The 23,517-nt window shown below is 45.7% G+C and overlaps 2 protein-coding genes across 2 annotated transcripts in view; both read right to left on the reverse strand.

Annotated features, from left to right (window-relative positions):
* LOC106701448 (protein CD300H) overlaps window positions 1–17,058 on the reverse strand; it is a 29,131-nt gene extending 12,073 nt beyond the window's left edge. The window contains exon 1 of the mRNA XM_014482266.2: window positions 16,058–17,058. The gene's annotated coding sequence lies outside the window, so the exon portion shown is untranslated. The remainder of the gene's footprint in view (window positions 1–16,057) is intronic.
* LOC106701447 (CMRF35-like molecule 5) lies at window positions 1,438–23,517 on the reverse strand. Its single transcript, XM_070389034.1, has 4 exons — window positions 23,331–23,517; window positions 20,448–20,777; window positions 19,023–19,110; window positions 1,438–7,653 (listed from the first exon to the last, which is right to left on the reverse strand). The coding sequence occupies exons 1-4, from the start codon at window positions 23,383–23,385 to the stop codon at window positions 7,437–7,439; spliced, it is 690 nt and encodes a 229-aa protein (XP_070245135.1). The 5' UTR covers window positions 23,386–23,517; the 3' UTR covers window positions 1,438–7,436.

Consider the following 23,517-nt stretch of genomic DNA (forward strand, 5'->3'; position numbering starts at 1 on the left):
AAATAGATGTTTTTCTGGAACTCTCTTGCTTTTTCCATGATCCAGCGGATGTTGGCAATTTGATCTCTGGTTCCTCTGCCTTTTCTAAAACCAGCTTGAACATCAGGAATTTCACGGTTCACGTATTGCTGAAGCCTGGCTTGGAGAATTTTGAGCATTACTTTGCTAGCCTGTGAGATGAGTGCAATTGTGTGGTAGTTTGAGCTTCCTTTGGCATTGCCTTTCTTTGGGATTGGAATGAAAACTGACCTTTTCCAGTCCTGTGGCCACTGCTGAGTTTTCCAAATTTGCTGGCATATTGAGTGCAGCACTTTCACAGCATCATCTTTCAGGATTTGAAATAGCTCAACTGCAATTCCATCACCTCCACTAGCTTTGTTCGTAGTGATGCTTTCTAAGGCCCGCTTGACTTCACATTCCAGGATATCTGGCTCTAGGTGAGTGATCACACCATCGTGATTATCTTGGTCATGAAGATCTTTTTTGTACAGTTCTTCTGTGTATTCTTTCCACCTCTTCTTAATATCTTCTGCCTCTGTTAGGTCCATACCATTTCTGTCCTTTATCGAGCCCACCTTTGGATGAAATGTTCCCTTGGTATCTCTAATTTTCTTGAAGAGATCTCTAGTCTTTCCCATTCTGTTGTTTTCCTCTATTTTCTTTGCATTGATCGCTGAGGAAGGCTTTCTTAGCTCTTCTTGCTATTCTTTGGAACTCTGCATTCAGATGCTTATATCTTTCCTTTTCTCCTTTGCTTTTCACTTCTCTTCTTTTCACAGCTATTTGTAAGGGCTCCCCAGACAGCCATTTTGCTTTTTTGCATTTCTTTTCCATGGGGATGGTCTTGATCCCTGACTCCTGTACAATGTCACGAACCTCAGTCCATAGTTCACCAGGCACTCTATCTATCAGATCTAGGCCCTTAAATCTATTTCTCACTTCCACTGTAGAATCATAACTTCATGGCAGAAAGATGGGGAAATAATGGAAACAGTGACAGGCTTTATTTTTCTGGGCTCCAAAATCACTGCAGATGGTGATTGCAGCCATGAAATTAAAAGACGCTTGCTCCTTGGAAGAAAAGTTCTGACTGACCTATTGGTCATAACATATTAAAAAGCAGAGACATTACTTCGCCAAGAAAGGTCTGTCTAGTCCAAGCTATGGTTTTTCCAGTGGTCATGTATGGATGTGAGAGTTGGGCCATAAAGAAAGCTGAGCGCTTAAGAATTGATGCTTTTGAACTGTGGTGTTGGAGAAGACTCTTGAGAGTTCCTTGGACTGCAAGGAGATCCAACCAGTCAATCCTAAAGGAAATCAGTCCTGAATATTCATTGGAAGGGCTCATGTTGAAGCTGAAACTCCAATACTTTGGCCACCTGATGCAAAGAGCCGACTCACTGAAAAAGACCCTGATGCTGAGGAAAAGATTGAAGGCTGAAGAAGGGGACAACAGAGGATGAGATGATTGTATGGCATCGCTGACACAATGGACATGAGTTTGAGTAGGCTCCAGGAATTTGTGATGGACAGGGAGGCCTGGCGTGCTTCAGTCCATGGGATTGGCATGCTGCAAAGAGTCGGACACGACTGAGTGACTGAATTGAACTGAGTAGACTCTTCAGTTGAGGAAGGGGGTCTAACATGAGAACTGGGAGACCAGTTAGCCTGCAAAAGTCCAAGAGTTGATGATGACTGGCTCTCAAATTTAGAGCAGGGGAGGGAGTGGTTAGATCCTGCAGATCAGTATTTTGAAGGAAAGGTATTTTAACAGATCAGATATGGTGTATGAGCAAAAGAGAGAGGTCAAGGGTATCACTCCAGTTTGGGGAGCAATGGGAGGAATGGAATCCAAATAAACTGAAGTGGGGAAGCTGGTTTGGGGATGAGATCCCAGTCTGACTTGTTTTGTTGTTTCTGTTGTCTTTAAATTTTTTGGCTGCACAGCCTGTGAGATCCTAGTTCCTCGGCCAGTAATTGAACCCAGGCCCCCTGCATTGGAAGCACAGAGTCTTCACCACTGGACCACCAGGGAAGTCCCTGATTTATGTTTTACGGTGTCTGTCAGTCATCCATCATGGACCAAACATCTGTGTCTCCTTCCAACCCCAGTTTATATGTTGAAGACCTGACCCTCTAGGTGACCTGACCCTCCTGGGGAAGGTAACCACATTAGATGAGGTCATGAGGGTGGGGCCCTGTTCTGATAGGACGGTGGCCTTATTACAAGAGGAAGACTTCTTTTCCTCTCCCTCCATCTCTCTCTTTCTTTCTCTCTCTCTCTCAAAAAGATAAAAGCAGACTTCAGTGAATTTTAAAACAGAAAAGCGGTAAAACCATGAACAGACCCGAGGGCTGACCTTTTGTGGAATGGAGGAAAATGTGAGGAAAAAAAGACAATACAACAGAGGAATTAAAAAAGAGAATATTTCCAGATAAAGAAAAAATTAAAAGAATCTCACGTGAGCATTTTGAAAAAAATATTTACAAGTATACTCATAAACTGAGATTAGACCAGCAATTTTCTAGGGAAATATACATTACCTAAGCTTACTGCAGAATAGAAATCTTCAAAATACTGTAGGAAGGGCTTCCCTCATAGTTCAGTGGTAAAGAATCCTTCTGGCAATTCAGGAGACACAGGTTCGATCCCTGGTCCCGGAAGATCCTGCATGTCCCGTGGGCCACGACTACTGAGCCTGTGCTCCAGAGCAGCACTCATGACAAGAAAAGCCACAGCAATGAGGAGCTCGTGCACTGCCACTGGAGTGTAGCCCCCACTCTCTGCAACTAAAGAAAAGCCCATGCAGCAAGGAGAACAGCCAAATAAATAAAGAAAATTATTTTCTTAAAAATGCTATGGAAAAATCTGAGAATGTTACCAAGGAACTGTTTATTCCCTCCAGTCCCCACTCCAACCCTCAAAATGATGGACAAACCCCAGTGATTTATCCTTCCAAAGCTTCAAGGAACAGATACTTCCAACACTGTGGAAACCATTCCAGGCCGTCCAGAAAGAAGGAACATTTTGGGGTGAAGTCAGCATAATACTGATATGACAACCTGACCAAGAGAACATTTATGAGAAAGAAAATATAGTCCAATCTCATTGATAGGCATTGATGCAAAGGTTTTTATATTAAAAACTCGAAGATAAATTTGGGGAAGTACTTTAAAAGAATGATACAATATGATCAAGTTTGATTCATTCTAGGAATCTCAGGAATCTAGGAATCACAGGGTGATTCATATGGGAAATATGTTTTTATTATTAATCACTTTAAAATTCTATTGAGAGATAGAAATATAAGTAAATGGAAAGCTATATTTCTTTCAACCCCATGGACAGAGGGACCTGGTGGGCTACAGCCCATGGGGTTGCAAAGGGTTGGACATGACTGAGTGACTGATCACACACACACACACACACACACACACACACAACTCTTTCAATACTGTGAATGTATGTGTGTGCCGTGTGCCCTTCTGTTCCCTTTTTCAGTCCCATCTTGGTTCTGACCTAGAGCTGGTCACAGAGTCGGGAGGCTGGGGGGCACATCAAGCCTAGCGACAGCTCCACCTCATCCTACTAACCCTGCTTAGATGCCAGTCCTCATTTTGTTCTTGCCTTCAGTAAATATCTGTGCCCCTCCTTCTTAGCAGTTAGAGGGACCCTCGTTTCCTTTATCAAGAAGAACAGTTGTGCTATAGATCAGTCCAGGACCAAATTTCTTTAATGGTTCTTTCAATTATATTTTTTAATTGAAGTATAGTTGATTTATGATGTTGTGCCAATCTCTGCTATACAGCAAAGTAACTCAGCTGGACACGTGTAGAATATATATATATATATTTTTTTTCTTTTCCCTTATGGTTTATCACAGGATATTTCAATAGTTCCTGTGCTATACAGTAGAATATACTTGCTGTTTATTCCCCTACAAAAAAAAAATAGTTTACATATGCTAAACCCACACTCCCACTCCTTCCCTCCTGAACCGCCCTCCCCCCTTGGCAACCACAAGTCTGTCCTCTGTATCTGTGAGTCTGTTTCTGTTTTGTAGATATGTTTATCTGTCCCATATTTTAGATTCCACATATAAGTGATTGCTGTTGTTGTTGTTCAGTTGGTAAGTTGTGTCCAACTCTTTATGACCCCATGAACTGCAGCACGCCAGGCTTCCCTGTCCTTCACTATCTTCCTGAGTTTGCCCAGACTCATGTCCATTGAGTTGGTGATGCCATCCAACCATCTCATCCTCTATTACCTCCTTCTCCTCCTGTCTTCAATCTTTCCCAGCATCAGTGTCTTTTCCAATGAGTCAGTTCTTTGCATCAGGTGGCCAGAGTTTTGGAGCCACAGCATCAGTCCTTCCAATGAATATTCAGGGTGGATTTCCTTTATATATGAAATCATATGGTGTTTGTCTTTGTCTTTCTGGACACAGCTCCCACCACCTGCTGCAATTCATCTTCTCAAAGAGTGACACCCTTTCCTCCTAATATATAAAATGCAGAAGTAGGTGCTGACAGTGGGAAATGAATCAAAGATGAGTGCAAAGGAGATTCAAGCAGCTTCACTTAAACCCTAAGGACATCCGGGGTGTCCACTCTTGACCTTGGCTTTGCATCCTTGAAGGGTATTGAGCGTGTGTTACCACCAAGGATGGGAGGCTGGACCATGTGGCTGCTCCCAGCTCTGCTCCTTCTCCTTGTCCCAGGTGAGTGGGGCTGGTGCTTCAGACACTGAAGTGACTGAGGTTGGGCAGGAGATCATGAGGGTCTGTCCTGGCTTACAGATAGGCAACTTCTTACTGTGACCCTGCCTCTGTGTCTATGCAGAGAGAGACAGAGTCTGGACCTCCAGGGAATTCTAACAGGCTCTTGAGGAAATCCACTCTGGAACTTTTGGCTGTGAGCACAGTATCAACTTCTCTGACCATTCAGAGGAGTGTTAGCACCCGCTCAGGACCCCACGTAGCCTCGTTCCTCTGGCTGTCTCCCCACTCAGGCGGAGTTAGCAACCATGTCCACTGCTTGAAGTTATATCCACTAGAAAAAAAAGTTCCCCTCTTCCATGCTTGGTTTACAGTGGGTTTCTCAACCTTGACACTGTGGACACTTGGGGCCAGATCGTCCTTTTTCATAGGGACCTTCCTGTGGTCAGCAGCATTCCCGGCCTCTACCCACCAGATGCCGATTGCACCTCCTCCCCACGTGATAATCAAAAATGTCTCCAGACCCAGCCTAATGTCCTCTGGGAGCAGGGGAAGGGGTGATGGCAAAACACCTCCGTGAGAAGCGCTGCTTTCAGGTCGCCCCTACATTTATCCAAGTGCTGGAGCTATTCACTTATAGGAGGTTCAGCACACCACGCGGAACCACCTGATCCGGTCTACTCATGAATGCGACCAGCTGGTGCCTCCAGGACCTGCCTGGTCCCCATCTGACACAGAGGATTTCCTTTTGATTCTTGATCTTCAGTGTTCTCAGGTCAGGAGATGCCTTGGCAAACAACACAATCTGTAATGTCTCATAAACACTGTAGCAAAAGAATGCACATTGTGCCAGGAGAGTGCCGCTTCACGTGCCACTGAAGGACGGACAAGAGTCCCAGCTGGCTTCCAGGCGGAGGGGCCTTGACGGGGATGCTGGGCAGAGACTAGTGTAAAACGAGCAAGGACGCAGGGGCCTGACTGCATTGTTGCACTAGTGCTGGAGTGCCTAGACTGTTGTGTGAGCTATGAGAGTATCTCACCCTGTGAATATCATGGTGAGGTGATGTGCTTAGTTGCTCAGTAATGTCCGAGTCTCTGCTACCACATGGACTGTAGCCCGCCAGGTTCCTCTGTCCATGGGATTTCCCAGGCACAAATACTGGAGTGGGTTGTCATGCCCTCCTCCAGGGGATCTCCTCAACCCAGGGATCCAACCCAGGTCTCCCGCATTGCAGGTGGATTCTTTACCATGTGGGGTTTTTCTCAAGACTTTTTTTTAAATGTAGACCACTTTAAAGTCTTCATCATTTTAAAATATTGCTTCTGTTTTATATTTCTTGCTATTTTGGCAAAGAGGCCTGTGGGACCTTAGCTCCCCAATCAGGGATCGAACCCACATCCCCTACATTGGAAGGTGGACTCTTAGCCACCAGGGAAGCCAGGGAAGCCCCAGTGTGCTGCAATTTTATTTGCTAAATGTGATAACTCTATCCTCTGGGGTACTCAAACTGGGGCCCCCACACATGGTCCCTCTGATGTTTCCTTGTGTCAGTAGAATCTTTGGGAAGTCTGAGGTGGGCCTCCCCAACCTCATCTTATCTTTGAATACAGTCAATGTCCCATCTGAGCTTTAGCTACATGAAGGCAAAATCTTCAGCTGGATGGCAGGACAGAAGGCTGAAACCCTGGTCTGTCTCCTATGTGCCCCTCACCTCTCAGGGAGCAAGAGAGAGTCTCAAGGTTTCACCTCTAACAGATTAGAAAAAAAGACTTCTCAGAGAATATCACATGACATCCTTGTGGAATCTTAAATGATGCAAATAATTTTACTTACAAAACAGAAAGAGATTCCCAGACTTAGCGAATGAATGTATGGTTGCAGGGGAAAGGATGGGGGAAAGGATAGTTAGAAAGTTTGGGATAGACATGTACACACTGCTGTATTTAAAATGGATAACCAGGGGCGGTCATAAGATGGCGAAGGAATAGGACGGGGAGACCGCTTTCTCCACCACATAGTCATCGAAAGATCATTTGAACGCTGGACAAATTCCACAAAACAACTTCTGAATGCTGGTGGAGGACATCAGGCACCCAGAAAGGCAGCCCATTCTCTTTGAAAGGAGGTAGCACAAAATATAAAAGATAAAAAGAGAGACCCATCCCAGGGAGGGAGTCGTGAAAGAAGAGAAGTTTCCAAACACCAGGAAACCCTTTCACGGGTGGGTCTGTGGGGAGTTTTGGACTCTCAGAGGGCAACATAACTGGGAGGGGAAAAAAAAAATCCCACAGATTATGCGCCTAACCAAAACTCCCAACAGAGAAGTAGCCCAGACACTCACATCCACCACCAGTGAACGGGGCCTGAACAGAGAGGCACAGACTGCATGTTAAGGGTAAGGGCCAGGCCTGAATGCCCTGAGGACAATCTGGGGGAGCTAATGTGAGATAGCGATCTAAACTGTGGGAGAGCCAGAGAGAGAAAAAAGAGAGAGAGAGAGAGAGAGAACTTTTCCGTGAAAAGCTCTAAGGCACAAGTTGGCCCGCTCACCGAACAAAGGATTGAGTGAACCAGAAGAGAGCCAGCCAGCTGCAGACCGGCCCATACCCCGCTGGAGGCAGAGAGGCAGGCGGGTGACATCCAGAGCTGGAAGGCGAGGGGCAATCTCGGCACCAGAGACGGCATCCTCCACCAAACTGTGAGCAGCCTCCCAGTTGCTAACCAAGTCTTCCTGGGATCCTGGACGGTTGACATCCACCAGGAGGGTCGCGGTCAGAGATCAGCTCCCCAGAGGAGATACATGGCACACCTGAGACAGCATTCTTGTGGTGCACCCAGGAAACCCAGCAGCTGGGACCAGGGAGTTGATAAGATGTATCACCCACCTGGGGAGAGTGCACTCGCCAAGCACCTGGGCACCTGAGCCACTCGGACCTGGGAAGGACACAAAACGCAGGCCCAACTGAGTCTGTGCCTTTGTGGAGTACCCGAGAACCTGAACCTGAGTGGGTTAGACCTGGGAAGTGCACGTAACCCAGGGCCCACTATAGACAGTTCCCCTGCAGAGCAACCTGGAGCCTGAGCAGTGTAGACTGGGAAAGCACACACGCCGTGAGTGGGGGCAAACCCAGTGTGGCCCAGACGCTGCGAGCACTGCCCACACACGCCAGTGATATTTGTTTGCAGTGTTCCTCCCTTCCCACAGCACAGTTGAACAAGTGAGCCTAAATAAATGACTGCCTTTGCCCCCTTCTGTTAGGATGGAAATTAGACCCTGAAAGACTTGCAAACAGAGGGAGCCAAAATAAAGAAAAGGGAACTGCTTTGGAAGTGACAGGTGCAACATATTAACACCTGTAGTTAGCACTGACTACATTGGAAGGGGCCTGTAGACATTGAGAAAAAATATAAGCTGGAACAAGGAATTATCTGAAACTGAACTGACCCCACACTGCCCTCAACAGCTCCAGAGAAATTCCTGAATGTATTTTACTATTATCATTTTTAATTTTTTTTAATTTTTAAGCTCTTTACTACTCCTTTAATTTTAATTTTTAAAACCTACTATTACCTTGCAAAAAGACCCTATTTTTAAAGCAAATTTCATATATATATATATTTTATAATTTTTGCAATTTTGTTGTTTTTTTAATACTGTATTTTTGAGAGTCTAACCTCTACTCTAGATTTTTAATTTCCTTTTTTGGTATTTGTTATTAATTTTGTACCTTTAAGAATCCAATCTTCAGTACCCATTTTTAGTTAGGAGTGTGATTACTGGTTTGATTGCTCTCTCCCCTTTTGACTCTCCTTTTTCTCCCCCAGGTCACCTCTATCTCCTCCCTCCCCCTTCTCTTCTCTACTTAAATCTGTGAATCTCTTTGGGTGTTCTGGGCTGTGGAGAACAATTAGGGAACTGATTATTGGCTAGCTTGGTCTCTCTCCTTTTGACTCCCGCTCCTCTCCTCCTGGTCACCTCTCTCTCCTCCCTCTTCTCTTCTCCATATAACTCTGTGAACCTCTCTGGGTGTCCCTCACTGTGGAGAATCTTTTCACCATTAACCTATATGTTTTATCTTCAATGCTGTATGGATGGAGAAGTCTTGAGGCTACTGTAAGAATAAGACTGAAAGCCAGAGGCGGGAGTCTTAAATCCAAAATTTGAGAACACCAGAAAACTCCTGACTCCAGGGAACATTAATTGACAAGAGCTCATCCAAAAGCCTCCATGCTGCTGCTAAGTCACTTCAGTCACGTCCGACTCTGTGAGACCCTATAAACAGCAGCCCACTAGGCTCCCCCATCCCTGAGATTCTCCATTGCCATTTCCTTCTCCAATGTATGAAAGTGAAAAGTGAAAGTGAAGTCGCTCAGTCGTGTCTGACTCTTAGCGATCCAATGAACTGCAGCCTACCAGGGTCCTCCATCCATGGGATTTTCCAGGCAAGAGTACTGGAGTGGGGTGCCATTGCCTTCTCCGAAAAGCCTCCATACCTACACTGAAACCAAGCTCCACCCAAGAGCCAACAAGTTTCAGAGCAAGACATACCAAGTTAATTCTCCAACAATGCAGGAACATAACCCTGAGCATTAAAATACAGGCAGCCAAAAGTCACACCAAACCCATAGACACCTAAAAACTCACTACTGGACACTTCATTGCACTCCAGAGAGAAGAGATCCAGCTCCACCCACCAGAACACTGACACAAGCTTCCCGAACCAGGAAACCTTGACAAGCCACTCATCCAACCCCACCCACAGGGAGGAACCCCCACAATAAAGAGGAAACACAAACTTCCAGCATACAGAAAGGCCACCCCAAACACAGCAATCTAAATAAGATGAAAAGGCAGAGAAATATTCAGCAGGTAAAGGAACATAATAAATGCCCACCAAACCAAACAAAAGAGGAGGAGATAGGGAGTTTACCTGAAAAAGAATTCAGAATAATGATAGTAAAAATGATCCAAAATCTTGAAAACAAAATGGAGTTACAGATAGTCTGGAGACAAGGGTTGAGAAGATGCGAGAAAAGTTTAACAAGGACCTATAAGAAATGAAATAGTCCATCAATAATGAATTATGCAATAACTGAGATCAAAAGCACTCTGGAGGGAACCAACAGTAGAATAACTGAGGCAGAAGATAGGATAAGTGAGGTGGAAAATAGAATGGTGGAAATAAATGAAGCAGAGCAGAAAAAAGAATTAAATGAGGACAACCTCAGAGACCTCTGGGACAATGTTAAACACCCCAACATTTAAATCATAGGAGTCCCAGAAGAAGAAGACAAAAAGAAAGGCCATGAGAAAATACTGGAGGAGATAATAGTTGAAAACGTCCCTGAAATGGGGAAGGAAATAGCCACCCAAGTCCAAGAAACCCAGAGAGTCCCAAACAGGGTAAACCCAAGGTGAAACACCCCAGTTCAGTTCAGTTCAGTTCAGTTGCTCAGTCGTGTCTGACTCTTTGTGACCCCATGAATCGCAGCATGCCAGGCCTCCCTGTCCATCACCAACTCCCAGAGTTCACTCAGACTCACGTTCATCGAGTCAGTGATGCTATCCAGCCATCTCATCCTCTGTCATCCCCCTCTCCTCCTGCCTCCAATCCCTCTCAGCATCAGAGTCTTTTCCAATGAGTCAACTCTTCACATGAGGTGGCCAAAGTACTGGAGTTTCAGCTTTAGCATCATTCCTTCCAAAGAAATCCCAGGGCTGATCTCCTTCATAATGGACTGGTTGGATCTCCCTGCAGTCCAAGGGACTCTCAAGAGTCTTCTCCAACACCACAGTTCTAACGCATCAGTTCTTCGGCACTCAGCCTTCTTCACAGTCCAACTCTCACATCCATACACCCCAAGACACATATTAATCAACTTAATGAAGATCAAACACAAAGAACAAATATAAAAAGCAGCAAGGGAAAAACAACAAATAACACACAAAGGGATTCCCATAAGGATAACAGCTGATCTTTCTATAGAAACTCTTTAGGCCAGAAGGGAAATGGCAGGACATACTTAAAGTGATGAAAGAGAAAAACCTACAATCCAGATTACTGTACCCAGCAAGGATTTCATTCAAATATGAAGGAGAAATCAAAAGCTTTACAGACAAGCAAAATCTGAGAGAATTCAGCACCACCAAACCAGCTCTTTAACAAGTGCTAAAGGATCTTCTTTAGACAGGAAACACAGAAAAAGTTTATAAACTCGAAACCAAAACAACAAAGTAAATGGCAACAGGATCATATTTATTGATAATTACGTTAAGTGTAAATGGGTTGAATGCCCCAAACAAAAGACAAAGACTGGCTGAATGGATAAAAAAACAAGACCCCTGTATATGCTCTCTACAAGAGACCCATCTCAAAACAAGGGAAACATACAGACTGAAAGTGAAGGGCTGGAAAAAGATATTTCAGGCAAATGGAGACCAAAATAAAGCAGGAGTAGCAGTACTCATATCAGATAAAATAGACTGTGAAATAAAGGCGATGAAAAGAGACAAAGAAGGACACTACATAATGATCAAAGGATCAATCCAAGAAGAAGATAAAATTATAAATATATACACACCCAACATAGGAGCACAACAATATGTAAGGCAAATGATAACAAGTATGAAAGGCAAAAATAACAGTAACACAATAATAGTGGGAGACTTTAATACCCCACTCACACCTATGGATAGATCAACTAAACAGAAAATGAGCAAGGAAACACAAACTTTAAATGATACAATGGACCAGTTAGACCTAATTGATATCTATAGGACATTTTACCCCAAAACAATGAATTTCACCTTTTCCTCAAGTGCACATGAACCTTCTCCAGGATAGTTTACATCCTGAGCCATAAATATAGCCTTGGTAAATTCAAAAAAATTGAAATCATCTCAAGCATCTTTTCTGATCACAATGCGGTAAGACTAGATGTCAACTACAGGGAAAAATTGAAGAAGGAAATGGCCACCCACTCCAGTGTTCTTGCCTGAAGAATCCCAGGGATGGCAGAGCCTGGTGGGCTGCCATCAATGGGGTCGCACAGAGTCGGACATGACTGAAGCGACTTAGCAGCAGCAGCAGCAACAGGGAAAAAAAACTATTAAAAATACAAACATATGGAGGCTAAGCAACATGCTTCTGAATAACCAAGAAATCACAGAAGGAATAAAAAAAGAAATCAAAATATGCATAGAAATGAATGAAAATGAAAACACAACAACCCAATGCCTATGGGATTCAGTAAAAGCAGTACTAAGGGGAAGGTTCATAGCAATACAAGCTTACCTCAAGAAACAGGAGAAAAATCAAATAAATAACCTAACTCTACACTTAAAGCAACAAGAAAAAGAAGAAATGAAGAACTCCAGGGTTAGTAGAAGGAAAGAAATCATAAAAAATTAGATCAGAAATAAATGAAAGAGAAACAAAGGAGACCATAGCAAAAATCGACAAAGCTAAAAGCTGGTTCTTTGAGAAGATAAATAAAATAGACAAACCATTAGCCAGACTCATAAAGAAAAAAAGGGAGGAGAATCAAATCAACAAAATTAGAAATGAAAATGGAGAAATCACAACAGACAATACAGAAATACAAAGGATCATAAGAGATTATAATCGGCAATTATATGCCAATAAAATGGACAACTTGGAAGAAATGGAAAAATTCTCAGAAAAGTATAACTTTTTAAAACTGAACCAGGAAGAAATAGAAAATCTTAACAGACCCATCACAAGCATGGAAATCGAAACTGTAATCAGAAATCTCCCAACAAATAAAATCCCAGGACCAGATGGCTTCACAGCTGAATTCTATCAAAAATTTAGGGAAGAGCTAACACCTACCCTACTCAAACTATTCCAGAAAATCACAGAGGAAGGTAAACTTCCAAACTCATTCTATGAGGCCACCATCACCCTAATACCAAAACCAGACAAAGATGCCACAAAAAAAGAGAACTACAGGCCAATATCACTGATGAACATAGATGCAAAAATCCTTAACAAAATTCTAGCAAACAGAATCCAACAACATATTAAAAAGATCATACATCATGACCAAGTGGGCTTTATCCCAGGGATGCAAGGATTCTTCAATATTCACAAATCAATCAATGTAATATACCACATTAACAAATTGAAAGATAAAAACCATATGATTATTTCAGTAGATGCAGAGGAAGTCTTTGACAAAATTCAGTATCCATTTATGATAAAAGCCCTCCAGAAAGCAGGCATAGAATGAACATACCTCAACATAATAAAAGCCATATATGATAAACCCACAGCAAACATTATCCTCAATGGTGAAAAACTGAAAGCATTTCCCCTAAAGTCTGGAGAAGGAAATGGCAATCCACTCCAGTATTCTTGCCTGGAGAATCCCAGGGACAGAGGAGCCTGGTGGGCTGCCATCTATGGGGTCACACAGAGTCAGAGACAACTGAAGTGACTTAGCAACAGCAGCAGCCCCTAAAGTCATGAACAGGACAAGGGTGCCCACTCTCACCACTACTATTCAACATAGTTTTGGAAGTTTTAGCCACAGCAATCAGAGAAGAAAAGGAAACAAAAGGAATCCAAATTGGAAAACTCTCACTGTTTGCAGATGACATGATCCTCTACATAGAAAACCCTAAAGCCTCCACCAGAAAATTACTAGAGCTAATCAATGAATATAGTAAATTTGCAGGATATAAAATTAACACAGAGAAACCCCTTCGATACCTGTACACTAACAATGAGGAAACAGAGAAATTAAGGAAACAATTCCATTCACCATTGCAACAAAAAGAATAAAATACTTAGGAATAAATCTACCTAAGAAAACAAAAGATCTATATATAGAAAACTATAAAACATTGATGAAAGAAATCAAAGATGACACAAATACATGGAGAAATATACCATGTTCATGGATCAGAAGAATCAATATAGTAAAAATGAGTATACTACCCAAAGCAATCTACAGAGTCAATGCAATCCCTATCAAGCCACCAACGGTATTTTTCACAGAACTAGAACAAATAATTTCACAATTTGTATGGAAATACAAAAAACCTCAAATAGCCAAAGCAATCTTGAGAAAGAAGAATGGAACTGGAGGAATCAAACTGCTGACTTAAGGCTATACTATAAAGCTACAGTCATCAAGACACTATGGAACTGGCACAAAGACAGAAATATAGATCAATGGAACAAAATAAAAAGCCCAGAGATAAATCCATGCACATATGGATACCTTATCTTTGACAAAGGAAGACGAATATACGATGGAGAAAAGACAATCTCTTTAACAAGCTGTGCTGGGAAAACTCATCAACTACTTGTAAAAGAATGAAACTAGAACTCTTTCTAACACCATAAACAAAAATAAACTCAAAATGGATTAAATATCTAAATGTAAGACCAGAAACTATAAATCTCCTAAAGGAAAACATAGGCAAAACATTCTCTGAAATAAATCATAGCAGGATCCTCTATGATCCACCTCCCAGAGTAATGGAAATAAAAGCAAAAATAAACAAATGGGACTTAATTAAACGTAAAAGCTTTTGCAGAACAAAGGAAACTATAAGCAAGGTGAAAAGACAGCCTTCAGAATGGGAGAAAATAATAGCAAATGAGGCAACTGACAAAGAATTAATCTCAAAAATATACAAGCATCTCCTGAAGCTCAATTCCAGAAAAATAAATGACCCAGTCAAAAAATGGGCCAAAGAACTAAACAGACATTTTTCCAAAGAAGACATACAGATGGCTAACAAACACATAAAAAAGATGCTCAACGTCAGTCATTATCAGAGAAATGCAAATCAAAATCACAATGAGCAGTCAGAATGACTGCTATCAAAAAGTCTACAAACAATAAATGCTGGAGAGAGTGTAGAGGAAAAAGAATCCTCTTACACTGTTGGTGGGAATGCAAACTAGTACAGCCACTATGGAGAACAGTGGGGCAATTCCTTAAAAAATGAAATAGAACTGCCATACAACCCAGCAATCCCACTGCTGGGCATACACACTGAGGAAACCAGAATTGAAAGAGACACGTGTACCCCAGTGTTCATCACAGCACTGTTTACAATAGCCAGGACATGGAAGCAACCTAGATGTCCATCAGCAGATGAATGGATAAGAAAGCTGTGCTACATATACACAGTGGAATATTACTCAGCCATTAAAAAGAATGCATTTGAATCAGTTCCAATGAGGTGGATGAAATGAGCCTATTATAGAGAATGAAGTAAGTCAGAAAGAAAAACGCCAATACAGTATATTAACACATATATATGGAATTTAGAAAGATGATAACAATGACCCTATATGCGAGACAGCAAAAGAGACACAGATATAAAGAACAGTCTTTTGGACTCTATGGGAGAAGGCAAGGGTGGGATGATTTGACAGAGTAGCATTGAAACATGTATATTATCATATGTGAAACAGATCACCAGTCCAGGTTTGATGCATGAGACAGGGTGCTCAGGGCTGGTGCACTAGGATGACCCAGAGGGATGGGATGGGGAGGGAGGTGGGAGAGAGGTTCAGGATGGGGAACACATGTACACCCATGGCTGATTCATGTGAATGCATGGCAAAAACCACCACAATATTGTAAAGTAATTAGCCTCCAATTAAAATAAATCAATTAATTAAAAAATAATAAATGGATAACCAACAAGGACCTAACTGTCTAGCACAGGGAACTCTGCTCAATCTTATGTGGCAGCCTGGATGGGAGGGGAGTTTGGGGGAGAATGTATACATGAATATGCATGGCTGAGTCACTGAGCTGCTCACCTGAAGCTATCACAACACTGTTAATCAGCTATACTCCAATACAAAATAAGAAGTTTTTTAAAAATGAAAAAGAGGCTACTTTCCCATCTGCTCCTGGTGCAGCCCCCTCCCCCAAGTTCAGAGTGACAACATGAGTAGCCTCCCTCTCTGGTCTTAAGGCAACCCAGAAGTAAAAGTCCCAGGGAGGAACTTGAGAAGAAGAAAACAGTTGACATTTTCTAAATTAGCTCCCTGAGGCCCTGCCCACTTCCTTCCCAATGAACCACAGGAAGAACTTAATTCACGTCCCAGGACTCTTAGTCTAGCGATCTTTTTAGGAAAAGTCCTCTCCAAGCCCCACCCTCCACAGCCCACCATAGCTCATAGCTGCAGATCTGTGCTAACTCCAGGGTCTGACTGATGGATTACTCCACAGTCCCCAAAATGCATGGAGGATCTCCTCGCAGACCCCAAGTGAGAGTCACAGCCAGACTGAATACATTCAAGACAGGGAAGAAAATGGAGATATTAACGGGGCGGGAACTTACGGTGACAAGGAGAGGATGTGAGGTCGTTCTCATCTTCAGGTGTGTCCAGGACGTGAGGGATGGCGCTGGTACTAGAATCTCATTTCAAACACACAAAATACATCAGGGCAGGGATGCCAGAGTCTTCTGACCTCTTTTTAAGAAAATATTTTCTTTATTTATCTGGCTGCATCGCCCCCCGGGATCTTCATGAGTCATGCAGAATCTTTCGTTGCACTGCACAGTCGTGGTTCTCCAACCAGGGATTGAGCCCACAGCCCCTGCATTGCAAGCCAGATTCTTACCCACTGGACCACCAGCAAAGTCCCTCTGTCCACTTATACTTTCATATCTTCACATGCAGTTGGCATATTATCATCATTTTGCACATTTTTCTACTTTCATGGGGTCTAGAATTTCCCAGGTGGCTCAGTGGTCCACCTGCAAATGCGGGAGATGCAGGAGACACGGATCAACACCTGGGTCGGGAAGATTCCCTGGAGGAGGAAATGGCAACCCACTCCAGTATTTGTGTCTGGGAAATCCCATGGAGAGAGGAGCCTCGCAGGCTACAGTCCATGGGGTCACAAAGAGTCGAACACGATCGAGCACACACACACAGAATCTCAAGCCCACGATTGGCTGACCCCTGCCCCACACACAATGCAAGAATAAGTGCATTACGTCGTGTGTGACACAGACTTGAGATCGTATATGTCCTCCAAGGAACTGGGCCCAGAAGAAGGCATCCGCTCTTCCATCCCTTCCTGTAGTTTCTCCTGTGTTGGAGGCCTCAGGACGAGGAAGGCCAGAGGCTGTGCAGGGAAGGGCGAAACTAGAGCCAGACTGGAGCATCGGAGCAGCAGGTTTCCAGGGACTAGGGGACTGATTCTTGAAGCAGGGGGCCACGCTGCCTCGAGAACCACAGTCGCCACTGACCACTGTCATTGCCTAAGAAAAATGCCTTTTTCTTCTGTTTGAGGGTCTTTAATCTCTGGACAATGTTGAAGAGCATGGGGGCTACTGGTGTTTCTGGGGATTCCCCCCAGAGCTCCTCAGAGGCCTGTTGACCCAGAGGACAGCACCGAGCATACCCAGGAACAAGGGCACCTTCAGGAAGACCAGGAGCAGGAAGTGGACGCTGCCCAGCAGGGGCCTGTGGAGAACACGGGGACAGGAAGTGAGATGCCCCCAGGTCCCCTCCTCCCAGCTGTCCCGGGTCCCAGGTTCCAATAACCTACATGAGGGCCAGCCTGGGACCCCAGGGTGACAACAGCCTTCACCCCCCAGACTCTCCTTCTTCATGTCTCCCTGTTCTGACCCTTGCTGCTCTCCTGGGCAGGAAAGGACCAGTGTCCTCATCAGAAGGAGAAGAGCTTAGAACATAAACACACACAAAGGGGAAACCACGAGATGCACAGCAAGGAAGACGGCCGTCTACACAGCTAAGGAGGGAGCCCTTGGGAGAAAGGAGATACGCTGACACCTTGACCACAGACCCTGGCCTCCAGAGCTGTGAAAAATGAACGTTGTCTAAGCCACCTGGCCTGTGTTACTTTGCCATGGCAGCCAAGCTAATACAAGAATCATCCCTTATTCTTCACTCTTCACAGAAATTTGTCAAATGAAGTCACCAATCAATCACTTAACTCTGGTACGTTGATTAGGTGATATAAGTACCTGGAAGGCAGACAGCTGGATATTTGGATAATCCTCATATCCCCTCATATTTCTAAAACAGGGATGGGCAGGCTTCCCTGGTGGTCCAGTGATAAAGAATCCACTGCCAATCCAGGGGTCACGGGTTGGATCCTTGGTCTGGGAAGATCCCACATGCTGCAAGCATCTAAGCCCATGTGCTACATCTTCTGAAGCCCATGCACCCCAGAGCCCCTGCTCCATAAGAAGAGAAGCCACTGCAAAGAGAAGTCCACCGACCACAACCAGAGAGAGCCTGCGTTCAGCGATGAAGACCCAGAGCAGCCAAAAAGAAATAAACTAATTAATTGAAAAACAGGACTAGGTAGGAGTGGGTGCTCAATGCTTAATTGTTGGATAAGTGAGTGAATTGGCCATCTCATGTGCATCAAAGGCCCTGCCTGACACTTACGGATGGCTTTGATCCATTCATTGAAGATATTTCTTAGTGATCCTTAGTGATTCCTTATTCACAGCAGTTTGGTAGAAAGAAACTTTCCAAACACACAGCAAAAGTGACAGGGGAAGGCAAGTGTTCCCGGAGGAAGAAGGGGGGTGGCCCACAGATATTCTGTGTGAAGGCCCAGCAATAGGAAATGGGGCAGATCTAGAAGCAGAGAGGGCCAGGGAGAGTGAAGGAGGAAGTGAGAGGGACCTCGCAGCGTACAGAAAGCCCCTTTGGCTGCACCGGCTGGGCAGGGCACTAAGGGGCATGGGTGAGACTCAGTTGGTTCCTCTGTGAATGGGGAACGTGCCTATCTGTCCGTTCCTTCTCATAAGTGGTGTAGGCAGGGGCGAAGAATTAACAGAATAATGACAGGAAAGCCTCTGTGAGCTGCCAGGAGATATGAGTGTCACTGCTGTTGCCATAGCAGAAGTTAGGGGAAACAGGGCTTATCAGGCCTTCCCTGCTCTCCCAGAATCTGGACCAGGAGCCCCGCTGGGGCCCACACACACCAGCCGTGCCCTCCACACTGGCTGCCGTCTCGACCGAGTCCCAGACTCAGAGTCTCCATCTCTGAGCTCGGCAGGAGATGCTCCTTGTCTGTGTCCCCACACAGTGCAGGGCACGTGGAAGTTCACACAGTAAAAATGGGACGGATGGACGTTGGAAGCAATACGCCTGCAAAAGGCACTGAGCCCAGGACAAAGAAGACCGAGCATATCCAAAAAAATTAAATATTTTTTTTTTTAAGGGATGGGCAGGAGTGGGTACGCAGTGCTTATCTTTTGGTTAAATGAGACAGTCAGACATCTCGTGCAGATCAAAAGCCCAAATGGTACTTACAGTTGCCCTTGATTCTCTTTTGGGGCAACTGGTGCCGTGAACATGTTGGCATTGGAGGTGGCGAGGGTGGAGATCAACACTGTAGGTGCTGCAAGACATACAGACCAGGTTACACACCACTCTGCCTGCTCACCTGCCCACCGCCCTAAACGTGGCTCTGAGTCTGGGGGATGGGGGTTTGGGGAGCATGGGCCTCCTTGCCCAGAGGAGTCTGGAGCAGGGCCAAAGGAGCGGCCAACAGGCTGGACTGCTTATATCTCCCTGGCCTCCGGGAGACTCAGAGCCTCAGAGGCAGTGGGGCTGGCACAGGTCCAGGGAGGTTAGAGGGGCCCAGGGTCACCTCAGGCCAAGGGCAGCTGGAGGGCAGCAGAATTCAAATGCTCCAGCTGCTCGTGACAGGGCCGCGGCCAGTGCCTCCCCCATCTGCTTATCCACGAGGACAGGAGTAGAATGGGGGCTGCCAGGCAGCTGACACAGCCAAGATCTGTGACTTCAAAAGTCAGGACCAGCCCTGAGCAAAATCCCAAGGTTCAGGAAGAGCCTGCACTTCGAGGATGTTATTAAGCTCCCGTGATGGGGATAGTTACTCTCAGGAGTGTTGTCAGGATTGACTGAGATGAACCTGCTCTGCTTTGCAAGTATAATGGGCCTCCAGGTTCAGGGTGTATGTGTAAGGGAGCCATTGACTGTGTGTCCACCCCTCTCTGCCAGAGGTGCCCAGTGAGGGGGCTCGCCCGGTCCAAGGGTCAGCAGAAGCAGAGACCAACAGACAAAATTGGTCAAACCAAGGTGCCTCCGCTAACATGCCCAGGAGTGCTTGCCTTCTAGAAGGACTGAGGAAGAGAGTGTTCTTCAACTTAGATGTATAAATGGCTCATGATGGGGTTTCATGCACCAGAAATGCAGCCTTCTGACTGTGGAGCCCTGTCCAGACCCCAAAATTGAGCACAGCATCCCCCACTGGGCTGGGACTTGCCCCTGAGATGGGATATGGAACACACGGTGGGCATGGCAGCTCTGAAGTCCCAACCCCGAATTCCAGAAAGAGCAGGAACACCCCCAGGGCAGCAGGGGTCCCAGGAAAGCGCTGGCAGGAATCGGGGTCTCCAGGTCCCATAGAGGAGGGTCCGTTGGCCCACAGGCTGACACTGGTCCCACCACCTTCATCTCCTTGGGAGCAGACTCGGGCACTGACTGTGCGCAGGGAAACAGGGTGTTGGGAAAGCCTGATCCCGGCCTGGAGGCGGCCCTGGAGCCAGGAGAGTGTCGAGGGGAAGCCGGGTCCCTCCCAGCCCAGGTGGTCAGCGGGGGCTCCGTGAGCCCTCAGGACTCCCCCACCCCTGGGACATTCCCTCTGGGGGACAGTTGGGTCCCTGGACAGAGCAGGCCCTGAAGAGACACGTCCACACACACACGTACTCTTACCTTGGTCAATGGTCACTTCTACTGGGTTCCCCAGGTCAGGTCCAGGTATCTCAATCCCACACCAGTAAGTGTCTGAATCGTCCAGCCTGAGCTCCTCCATGGTCACGGTGAACGAGCGGTCTTTCCAGTTGTCCCTGATGGACACCCGGCCCTTCTTCACCTCCTTCTCTGATCCAGTGGTTTTAATAACGAAGGGACAGTTTTCCCAGGCAGCCCCCCGGCACCACCACTTCACGTAGTGCTCATACCCAGGGTCGTATCGACACCGCACAGTCAGTGAGCCCCGCTCCACACCTCTCACTGCTCTGGGACCCGAGATGGCAGATGAGCCTGGAAACACAAATCCAGGTACCTGTCACCTCCCGCCCTGGGGCAGGGCCACAGCCTCCTGCATTGTGAATAGTTCACCAGACCTAAGGGCCTCCTGAGCGGAGTAACAGTCAAGGAAGGGATACACCTTCCACAAGATGGACCTTTTGCCCTTCAAAATCCTAGTCAAAGCCACCAGGAAAATCCCATAAAAGCACAACTGCGGATCTCGAAGAAACACAAACACTGACACAGAGCAAGAGCAACTTCCTGAGATCATCCCACTTCCCCTGTCTGCGGCCAGTGAGTCTTTCCATTCCAGCCACGTCCGTTTGCAGCCATCCCTGTGTTATTCTGCTCTGATGGGGAGGAAAGACCAGAGGACCCATTTCCACAGAAGATGACTCTGCACTGACGACCTCAGGAGGTCCAGCTGAAACACCCCCTTAACACGTCTGCGGGGAGGCTGTTCCCACTGGCTACGATGTAGTAAAGCGGTAAACTGGGTATGGTGTAGTGAATGTGCTTCAGGGGCCTCCTTGAAGCTGACCAAGGCAGTGGTTGCTACTGGGGCTCCATGTGCTGTGGACTCCATACAGGACACGTCCCATTATGTTCACTGAACTGTAAATTCCACTCCCAAATTCCTGGGAGAAGTGCTTTTGTAGGACAAAAGCAAGGACAGGACAGCACTCACTTGCTCATTATTTTCAGTCTAGGTCTGTCTAATCAAAGGTATGGTTTTCCCACTAGTCATGTATGGATGTGAGAGTTGGAATATAAAGAAAGCTCAGTGCTGAAAAATTGATACTTTTGAACTGTGATGTTGAAGAAGACTCTTGAGAGTCCCTTGGACAACAAGGAGATCCAACCAGTCCATCCTAAAAGAAGTCAGTCCTGAATATTTATTGGAAGGACTGATGCTGAAGCTGAAACTCCAATGCTTTGGCCACCTGATGTGAAGAACCGACTCATTGGAAAAGACCCTGATGCTGGGAAAGATTGAAGGTGGGAGGAGAAGGAGATGACAGAGGATGAGATGGTTGGATGGCATCACTGACTCAATGGACCCGAGTTTGAGTAAACTCCAGGAGTTGGTGATGGAAAGGGAGGCCTGACGTGTCACATGGGGTGACAGTCCATGGGGTCACAACAAATTGGACACAAATGAGCAACTGAACTGAACTGAAACTTGCGTAAAGGCACTCAGAGCACTGGAAATCACTTAAATCAGACCTCCATTAACAATTATTTAAATTTACTGAAGTCACCGCAAACCCGGAGCTTCCCAGTGGCTCGGGGGTAAAGAATCTGCCTGCAATTCAGGAGCCGCAGGAGACAAGTTCCATCCCTAGGTCAGAAAGATCCCCTGGAGGAGGGCTTGGCAACCCACTCCAGTATTCTTGCCTGGAGAATCCAATGGACAGAGGAGGCTGGCAGACTACGGTCCATGGAGTCACAAAGACTCGGACACGACTGAAGCAGCAGCATGCATGCATGCAAATGCAAACCCACTCACAGAAACTCTGACGCTTCTTTACAGTCAGTAAACATTCAGCGTGATTGTTCAGCATGAGTTTGAGATGCAACTAGAAGCATGTGGAACACGATCTAACCACTTCAAACAACACGTTTTTTGAAAGCACATAGAGAACATTTACAAAAATTGACCATTAAAGAGACTGCCACAAAATAGGTCACTGAAATTTTCCAAGGACTGAAGTCATTGAGAATGTTCTCTGGATATAATTCAACTAAGCTAGAAATTAATAATAAAACAGAAGTTAAACATTTCCACATGCTCAGAAAATAAAATGGAAGTGTTATCGCTAAGTCGAGTCTGACTCTTTGCCACCCCACGGTCTGTCATGGAATTCTCTAGGCAAGAATATTGGAGTAGGTTGCCATTCCTTTCTCCAAGGATCTTCCTGACCCAGGGGTTGAACCAGGATATCCTGCCTTATAGGTGAATTTTTTTTACCATCTGAGCTACCAGGGATGCCCCAAATCAACAAAATAGTGACGAAAAAAATCACAATAAAAACTTTAAGGACTTCCCGATGGTCCTATGCAGGAGCACAGGTTCCACCCCAGGAAGACTCCCCATTCCACGGGTGGGGCAGGCAACTCGGCGCCTGCACCACAGCTGCGGAGCCTGCACCCGCTGGAGTCTGTGCTCTGGGACCAGAGAAGCCACTGCTATGAGAAGCCCACGCACCACACCCAGAGAAAGCCCTCAAGCACCCCCACGCCCCAATGCAGCCAGAAATAAAGCTTTAAAAAGCTCTTCAGGAGTGGATTCCTTCATCACCCCCGTTTTCACTCATTCATCTGTGTGTCTAGAATGGCCAAGGTTGAAAAACACTGTCCTACGGGGGGGACACTTGGGTTTGGTTTGGTTTCTTGTTTCCCAGCACCTAACATAGAAGCTGTGAGGTGTTAACAGTAAACATGATATTTGATTAACAAATCAGTGTCTGGATGAACGAATGGACCCTGCCATGTTCCCCCAGGACAGACCCTCAGGATCTCCTGCCTCAGTCACTCCAGGGTCAGAAGCTCCTCCCCACTCACCTGGGATGACAAGAAGAAACAGAGCCGGGAGCAGACACGTGGTCCTGCCTCCCATCCTCGAAGCTAACGAGCTCTCGGTCCCTTCAAGGACCGGCGCCAAGGTCAGAAGTGGACACGCCAGATGTCCCTCAAGCCTCGAGAGATGTTTCCTGAATCTCCTTTGCACTTGTCTCTGGTTCACTTCCCA

Source organism: Bos mutus, chromosome 19 (genome assembly GCF_027580195.1).
Source record: "Bos mutus isolate GX-2022 chromosome 19, NWIPB_WYAK_1.1, whole genome shotgun sequence".
NCBI classification, from domain to species: domain Eukaryota; kingdom Metazoa; phylum Chordata; class Mammalia; order Artiodactyla; family Bovidae; genus Bos; species Bos mutus.

What these genes read in the sequence shown, in the direction of transcription:
- LOC106701447 (XM_070389034.1), bottom strand. Translation starts at nt 23,385, where the DNA reads ATGGGAGGCAGGACCACGTGTCTGCTCCCGGCTCTGTTTCTTCTTGTC. An exon ending in GTTTCTTCTTGTCATCCCAG is followed by an intron (nt 20,778 to 23,330) that starts GTGAGTGGGGAG and finishes TTGTGTTTCCAG; the next exon opens with GCTCATCTGCCATCTCGGGT. An exon ending in AGAAGTGACCATTGACCAAG is followed by an intron (nt 19,111 to 20,447) that starts GTAAGAGTACGT and finishes TATGTCTTGCAG; the next exon opens with CACCTACAGTGTTGATCTCC.